Genomic DNA, 8,399 nt, shown 5'->3' with positions numbered 1-8,399 from the left:
AAACTTTCTAATATGTAAAATATAATTTAGACATAATTGCATGCTTTAAGGATATAAATAATAGTATATGTGCATTAAATTTTTTAGTATCATTAGTTATTTAAATAAATAAATTTTAATTTATTTATTTTATATTGTTATAAATACATATCTAATATTAAAAATTGAACATTATTTAAAATTTTCTTTAGCACTTAAATGTTAATACTAAATGGTTGAAAATATAAATATTACCTTAAAAGATCTGATGTATTTAGTTCAATTAGATAAATTACAGCTCTATTTGTATTATAAAAAAAACATCCTACATTATACATTCAATTTTAAAATAATGATAATTGTTTTTAAAACAACTACATGTTTGATGCTATATATTTATTGCATCAAATTATTGAATGTATAAAATTTTATTAAAAATTGATGTCTGGCAAGACAAAAATATTTAAATTTCTAAAATTAATTTGCCAATTATACCATGCATAATATGATACCTAGGAACTTATCAATTTAAGCAAATTGTTATTAAAAATATTTGCACATAATTCATATGTACATAAAATGTTTATTAGTTTCATAAATGAAATTAATTTTTTTAATCTTAATCTTAAAAATAGAGGTTGTCAATGTGGAAAATTAGGTTTTAATGATAAAAAAGTGTCTAAAATAAAAATCTAATTTTTAAAATTTTATGTAGGAATCTAATAATTTATTCTAATAATCTAAATATAAACCCTAGTAGTCTAAAATATAAAATCCTGTTATCCAATGATTAACCTAAATATTAATTATTTAATTATGTAACCCTAAATATTAGATTTTGAATTAAATGAGTGCTTTATTATATTCTGGATTGGAATTTAGTCTAGAGTTACTTCCTTAGCTATTACAATATGGTTTTGAATTAGGTTCTAAATGTTGCTCATATTCATCTCCAAATCTCAACATTAATATAATACTTAGCAATGTTTAGCAATTTGTTGGAATATTATTAGTTGCTCAGCTTCCCAGACTGCGTGGCGAAAGCCTGTGAAATCAGAACAGAGTTTCTATGCTTTCATAGAAACGTAGGAGGCGCGAGGGGCACCGCAGGCTTGTGCAACACCCACTTCGGATACCTATCGAATCATGTGTCGGCAGGTGTGACAGATCACATTATCACAATTAGTTTTAACTCACATGCAACCACAGAACCATGAGAAATATTTTTGGTGCTTATGAAGCGTAGGTGTGAAAAGAATTGCCGGCTCCTTCTCCGAAAGCGCATTAAATTCGTTCGGCACAACAGAGTGTTGGTCCTTGTTTCATCTACGAGAATCGCTTTCATCAAGGGGATGCATTCATTAGTTTTATAAAAACACAGCAAATATCGTGGACTACCAATTCATCCTAGTTGATGAATGCTAGAGTTTTAGTGAGGCACCACTTCCCCGACCCCTGGATGGCGAACAGAAGTACGAGAGTAACACTAAATAGCGGCTCCCATCCACTGGATCTTACAACATTTGATACATTGGGGAGTGCAAGTCCAACGGTCGAGAGAGTAGGGCGGGAATAGTGGCTCGTGAGCTCTGTTTTGAACGATGAGCCAAGTGCTTTTGCCGTTGAGTCGAATTTGCGAAGCCGTCGACTGGAGCGAGATTGTGTTAGCGCCGCTCTGGTAATCTAGTCAGAAGGGTTCGTGTTATGGCTTGATTCTTGAATTGGCGCGATCATTAGGTTTTTAGCGTCGAGGACGTTGGTGTGATCCATGTCGGAGGTGCATGCAGGTCAGCCTTCTTCATACTACACCTCGGTGAGTTCGGGATTTGGGAGCGCAATTTCGTAGGAGCTTGAAGTATTTTCGCTTTTCGAGTGCTTTGAGCACCGAGGCGTTGCGTTTTTTTGAAGATTTGAATACCTACAGCATAGTTAGTGTTGGATTTGGCAATCCGATTGTGGGATGGACCCAGATAGTATGGAGAAGGGGGATGAGCCGAAGCTGCCCGAATTGAAGCTAGGTACATGAATTTTTCCTCGCATTGGTAATCTTTGACACTGAATGAGTGACGGTGTAGTTTTCGGACCGGAACGGTGCTTGAAAGGAAGATATCTAAGAAGAGAAGGGGTTTTTCAGGTTTTGGACGTAGCAGCTAGTTACATTTGAAAATTGGCGAGGCAATTCGTCCAATGCCTGTGTCTAAGATTACCGGAAGTGTGAGGAAACTTCAATCACTTGCCAACAGGACCGTGGAGAGTAGATCTAAGTCTAACGACTGTGCCCTATCTTGTGGATGTCGTATGCAGATGTTAAGCAAGCACAGGGGTTCATTTCTTTCTTCCGCAGGCTTCCCGAGGTTTGTATTTGTTCTACCCGATATCTCATGAAGAAATTCGTTGGTAGTTCCCTCATGTTGTGGGACAAGGCATCCTATCTGCGACATCTTAAACCCCTTCAGTATGCAGCTCGAAGTGTTCAAAGAGCTTGCGTCTGCGTAGAACATAAAGAGACTACCTCATATCACACACGAGATCTCTGTACTCCTTTCGCAGAAAAAAGAACACAATGCGTAAGATTTGTTCGTCATTTCAATGCCTTACTTAGCAAGGCATTTCAGTGATCCGAATGGCTTGATATGTTGGAATTATGTGTCTTACAGCTGGATTGATGTCCTGCTTGATGCTTATGCAGAACGAGCAAGCTGTGCGCTTCTTTGACCGCAAGGTGAAACTAGAATTAGCCCTTGCTAGCTTTTGTTATATGCCCAATATTTGTTCTTGCGTGCCGGAGCTTCTCATAGTGGGCTGTTAAAAAAATTCTTTAAAGAGCGTAGAAATACGTGTTTCCACTGAATTAATTATTCTATCACTGCATCTATCTTGAGTATTTTTGTAGGTCTCTTATGGGTGTCACTAAGTCCTTAATATTATCCGTGGTTATCCGATGTATTCTGTACCACAGGATTATTTCACTGCTCATGGTGATAATGCAACCTTCATTGCCAGTACGTACTATAGGACGCTCACAGTTCTCAGGCAGCTGGGGAGCGGGGCTGATTCTCTCCCTGGTGTGACCATCAACAAAAGCATGTTTGAGACTATTGTGAGGGATCTCTTGCTAGAAAGAACTGATTGCACTGTTGAACTCTATGAGGGCACCGGATCTAAGTGGCAACTTGTTAGGAGCGGGTCTCCTGGCAAGCTTGGCAGCTTTGAAGAGGTCCTGTTCGCAAGCAATGAGATGCAGGTATAGTCGAAAAAATTTGGAATGTCTGGAATGTCTACCGAAGCTATGGAGAAACTGGACACTGTTAGGATGAGATTGTCTTTGAAACGCATGCATTTGGTTACTCTGTGAAGCATTCGAGTTAATTTTCCATTCTGAAGTTGTGTTATTTCAAATTATCTGGTTCACTGTACTTACAACCTCCCTCTTCAATACTCAGGAAACTCCTGTAGTCATGGCTGTAAATATTACTACACGTCAAAGCGAGCGGTGTGTTGGGATAGCATTCGTGGATATGACGAAGAGGCAGCTTGGAATGACAGAGTTCTTAGACGATGACCTATACACCAGTTTGGAGTCCGCCATGGTAGCTTTAAGCTGTCGTGAATGTATCATACCCATGCCAACCGCTGCCAAGTCCCCTGATGATCGTAAACTTCGTGATGTAATGGCACGCTGCAATGTTTTGGTTACTGAGAAGAAGAAATCTGATTTTAGGTACGCTGTACTTCTGCAGTCAACGGCCGCACTGGCATCCATAAACAATGACCATTATTATCGCAGAAATGCTTGTGACAATGGTTTGTGTGCGTCGGCTGGTTATACTTCAGAACCCTCTCCGACCTGATTCTGGGCTTGTGCAGGTCGCGAGATGTAGAACAAGATTTAGGCCGATTAGTCAAAGGTCCTGCTGAGCAACATAAAGAACTGGTGGCAGCATCTGATTTAGCGGCTGCTGCTCTTGCCGCGCTTCTGACATATACTGAACTCCTCTCTGATGACACAAATTATGGAAAATACGTCATTCAGCCCTACAGTCTGGACCTCTACATGCGATTGGATGCAGCAGCTTTACGAGCTCTCAATGTCACTGAGAGCAAAACGGATTCTAACAAGCATTTTAGTCTGTTTGGTTTGATGAACCGGACTTGCACCCAAGGTATGGGAAAAAGATTGCTGAACCGGTGGTTGAAACAACCCCTAGTGGATGTTGTTGAGATAACCAAAAGGCTGGATACAGTGCAAGCGTTTGTGGAGGATCTAGAATTAAGGCAGGACTTGCGGTCTCACCTACGGCGAATGCCTGACATTGAGCGCTTGGTTAGCAAGCTTGAGAAGCGCAAAGCGGGATTGCAAGATGTTGTGAGATTGTATCAGGTGAATCGCATGTGACGTGTTATTGATCTCTTGTTATTTTACAATTAAGCCTACAAAGGAGTAAACAAGATGTCATGGCTTATTGTGTGGTTTTCATCCATCTTTATGGTAGATATGCTCTCCGCTATATGGTTAATCACACGATTTCTATTGAAATTTTGATGCTTTAGGTTCCTTGTGTCCCAAGTCGTGGGTGGAATTACAAGGTAGTCGCGAACTTCAGAATCATAATTGTTCTCAAATTTGTCATCAGATCTCAGAGGTATTTTAAAGCGAGATATTATTGTTTGCAGGCCAGTTTGAGGCTGCCTTTGATTCGAACCTGCCTGGAGAAGTATGACGGAGAGTTTTCCAAGGATTTGCAAGAGAAATACGGCACCCATCTTGATGTATGGACACAGCCAAATCATCTAGGAAAATTTGATGGATTAGTCGAGGCAGCTGTCGATCTTGAACAGCTCCAGAATGGAGAGTATATAATTTCAGCAGATTATGACAACAGTCTTCAAGAGCTCAAAACTGGGCGCGACGATGTGGAAAGGCAGATACTTAAAGTTCACCAGCAGTCAGCAGATGACCTGGGGCTTCCTGCGGAAAAGTCATTGAAGTTGGATAAGAGTACACAGTATGGACATGTTTTTAGGATTACTAAGAAGGAAGAGCCGAAGGTTAGGAAAAAATTGAATAGTCAATACATAACCTTGGAAACTAGGAAAGACGGCATAAAGTTCACGAATGCCAAGCTGCGAAGGTTGAGTGAACAGTACACAAAGCTCACAGAGGAATACTCGAGTGCACAGCGAGAGCTTGTTGCAAAGGTTGTGGATGTTGCAGCAACATTTGTTGAGGCAAGTTTCTCTACTGTTTACATTAGTCTTACTTGTATTTCATAATGTATGTTTTCTTCGATACCAATTCCCCTACATAGTCTTCCCAAGCACTCGACGCCTTAATCATGCAGATATTCTTTCCTGTTTTTGAGTGTGTCATATTAAACATGCATCTCTGTCCATTCCCTTCCAGATTTTCTCAGGAGTTGCAGTTCTTCTGGCTGATATGGATGTACTTCTTAGCTTTGCTGACTTAGCTTCCTGCAGTCCCGTACCTTACGTCAGGCCCTCAATCACTTCTGCTGTAAGCTACTCTTGACACTGAAACCACTTAATGTGTATATAGCTTATTGTGCTGGAAACCACGCCAAAGTCAAGATTGTGGTTTTTTTCTGTGAATGTTAGTCCGTATTCAGTCCTTAAAGTTACTATTTGTAAACAAGGCATTCTTTCCAACTTGAGACTATGCAGATGACGTGGGCCATTTTGATTTCAGGATGAAGGTGACATAATTCTGGAAGGAAGTCGGCATCCATGTGTAGAAGCCCAGGATGACGTCAATTTCATTTCCAACGATTGTCGATTGGTATAGTGGAGTAGAAATCACAATCTTCTCTTTGGCTTTTGAATTCCTTTACCTGTTTAGCTTAGTTTCAGTGTTGAATTTGAATTGTTGAACTTCTAGGTTTATCGTCTATTCTTCAGTTTACTAACTACTCTTATAAACAGAACTTTGGAGAAATAATTTTGTCACTTGTTTCTCTCAGGTGCGAGGCAAGAGCTGGTTTCAGATTATCACAGGACCCAATATGGGTGGAAAGTCCACCTTCATTAGACAGGTGAAGTTTATCACCTTTTTTTCTACTTGTTTCCTTCGAAAAAGTGGATGGGAGGATAGAAACCGCAATTGCTGCTGCAAATGGACCTAAGCCCTCATTAAGATTTGATGTTCCGTGGAACTAATCACTGACACGGTTAGTGATTGTCCGGATGGACTTGTTGTTTGGCTGTGTAATTTCACCGTGTGGAAGTACTTGCCTGCATCTAGCAGATTTATTTGGTCGTGACAAGGTCATGATATATCGTCATTCAGCTGGGACTGACTTATGGCACACTGGCCTTCGTTGTCAATTTTTAAGTAGCATTCTTGATGTTGCTTGATGTCTCATCTTCAGGTTGGTGTGAACGTGTTAATGGCTCAAGTTGGATGCTTTGTACCATGCGACCGAGCAGAGATCAGTGTGCGTGATTGCATCTTTGCGCGTGTTGGTGCTGGAGATTGCCAGGTACTAATATACGCATGCTCTCTTAGTGCGTATCAGCGCCACTCTGCGAAACTTCTGGGTGTTTCGTCTATTTAGAACTGCGCCAGATTTATGTTGTTAACAATCAGGATGTGAAATTGCTGTTTACGTTTTATACCTCTATTCTTTTGCAGCTACGCGGAGTGTCAACATTTATGGCTGAAATGCTGGAAACAGCCAGCATTATTAAGTCTGCTACAGAGCGTTCTTTGATCATTATTGATGAACTTGGTCGGGGTACTTCAACTTACGATGGATTTGGTTAGTTCTCTTTATAACCTTTCATGGAAAGAGGTTGACCAAATACTTTTCCTTCATGTGGTTAAGCTGTAGGCTAATGGAGCTTGGGACTTGCGAGCAGGATGAGGGTTCACTGTTATCTTTTGAAATCATGTTAGTCATTAGAGTCGTCTGTTTTGTTCTGTTCTTGTCGTGAAGTTACCGAGTTCAGATGCAATGTCTTCAGGTTAACTCCATTTTTTTTATTATGACACATTCAAAGAGCATTTATATGTCGATACTATTTGTGCTAAACCATCTGAAATACAGGTTTGGCGTGGGCAATATGTGAGTACTTAGTGGAGGTCACTCGTGCACCCACTCTCTTTGCAACCCACTTTCACGAGCTAACAGCTTTAGAACATTCAAACTCTCCACCTGTCCATGGACCTCCCAGAGGTCCACTTGTAGGGATTGCCAACTATCACGTTAGTGCTCATATCGACACAAAATCACAGAAACTTGCCATGCTCTACAAGGTAATTTTTTTTTTAATGAATATATATATATATATATATATATATTAATCGTGAGTGTAGTACTGTAGGAAGTGTGCAGCAATCAGAAGTCTTGCAAATGAATAGCTTCGTTAGCTAATTAAGCGAATGTATTAAGTGGCGGAAATACTTTCAGACCTTTCTGCCCTGTCATCCACAAAAATTGCGTTGGGGTTTCTCATCTATATCGTGTTCGATTGTACAGGTTGAAGAAGGACCTTGCGACCAAAGTTTTGGTATCCATGTAGCTGAGTTTGCGCATTTTCCTGAAAGTGTTGTTGAACTCGCTAAGCAGAAAGCGGCAGAATTAGAGGATTTCTCTGATACTGGGAAGGATGTTTCAGGGGGGCTTAGTAAGGATGAGGTGCGATTTAATCTGTTCTGTTGTGTTATTCATATTCCAATAGGTGTATGTCTTGTAAATTGTGATCACTGACAGAGAGTTCTTGTTCTCTATCTTTTGACATATTCAGACATTGAGTGATACTTATATTAACAAGCGTTTGTTTTAGTGATCATTAACAAAGATAAACTGCATTCGCCGTTTGATGCTCGTTTGAGTTCTTACGCGTTGATTTTGATATTTAATAGGTTGGCACTAAGCGAAAGAGAGTAAGTGGCCCTGATGACAAGGTATTAGGAGCTGGGCGGGTGCGAAGGTTCCTTCAAGAGATGGCAGCATTGCCTGTAGACAAAATGAGTCGTGAGGAGACTTATGCCAAATTAAAGGCCTTGAAAAGTGAGTTTGACAGAGACGCCGCAACAAACTCATGGCTGCAACAGATAGTTCATTGAAAGGTTCTCTGAACGTTATGTACATTTGATCTAGAGACAAACATGTTTTATTTATGAATATATCTTCCTTGTGAGGTGAAGTAAATGATGATGAAATGTGAAGTAATTTTTTTGATCCGTAGCTTTGACAAAATACTTATCTGTCTGGACGAAACGCAGTCTTCAAGCTGTTGTATTGTTCGACTTATTGATAAAGAGGGAAACTAATGATTCACACAATCGTAAAGATTTGGCATCATATGGGATTCCATTTCTTCATCTACCCGTTGTTACTGTTACACATGTTGGAAAGGAAACATGTATGTGGACATATGTTGTTGGTTTTGACAAACGC

The 8,399-nt window shown here is 39.9% G+C and overlaps 1 protein-coding gene across 3 annotated transcripts; it reads left to right on the top strand.

Annotated features, from left to right (window-relative positions):
* Positions 1–1,500: 1,500 nt before the first annotated feature.
* On the top strand, positions 1,501–8,284 carry LOC112275272 (DNA mismatch repair protein MSH2). 3 transcript variants are annotated; one of them, XM_024505502.3, is made up of 16 exons: positions 1,514–1,657; positions 1,767–1,997; positions 2,284–2,333; positions 2,669–2,701; positions 2,939–3,223; positions 3,423–3,700; positions 3,847–4,360; positions 4,654–5,208; positions 5,384–5,494; positions 5,687–5,776; positions 5,958–6,029; positions 6,366–6,476; positions 6,629–6,755; positions 7,044–7,252; positions 7,476–7,634; positions 7,862–8,284. In XM_024505502.3, exons 2-16 carry the CDS (start codon positions 1,940–1,942, stop codon positions 8,063–8,065), a joined length of 2,856 nt encoding a protein of 951 aa, XP_024361270.1. In that variant the 5' UTR covers positions 1,514–1,657; positions 1,767–1,939; the 3' UTR covers positions 8,066–8,284. The 3 variants fall into 3 exon arrangements, with proteins under 3 accessions (XP_090102308.1, XP_024361270.1, XP_073386353.1); XM_090246182.1 differs by having other exon boundaries at positions 1,501–1,997; XM_073530252.2 differs by lacking the exon at positions 1,767–1,997 and having other exon boundaries at positions 1,615–1,766.
* Positions 8,285–8,399: the final 115 nt, after the last annotated feature.

Source organism: Physcomitrium patens, chromosome 22 (assembly GCF_059467195.1).
Source record: "Physcomitrium patens ecotype Gransden chromosome 22, ASM5946719v1, whole genome shotgun sequence".
Taxonomy (NCBI): Eukaryota; Viridiplantae; Streptophyta; class Bryopsida; order Funariales; family Funariaceae; genus Physcomitrium; species Physcomitrium patens.
The sequence above is the reverse complement of the archived record's forward strand: the minus strand, read 5'-3'. Positions and strand labels throughout refer to the sequence as shown.

Coding starts and splice junctions, on each gene's coding strand:
- LOC112275272 (XM_090246182.1), top strand. CDS start 1,940: ATGGACCCAGATAGTATGGAGAAGGGGGATGAGCCGAAGCTGCCCGAA. Junction 2,334..2,668: donor TCTTCCGCAGGCTTCCCGAG/GTTTGTATTTGT, acceptor ATGCTTATGCAG/AACGAGCAAGCTGTGCGCTT. Junction 4,361..4,653: donor ATGTTGTGAGATTGTATCAG/GTGAATCGCATG, acceptor TATTGTTTGCAG/GCCAGTTTGAGGCTGCCTTT.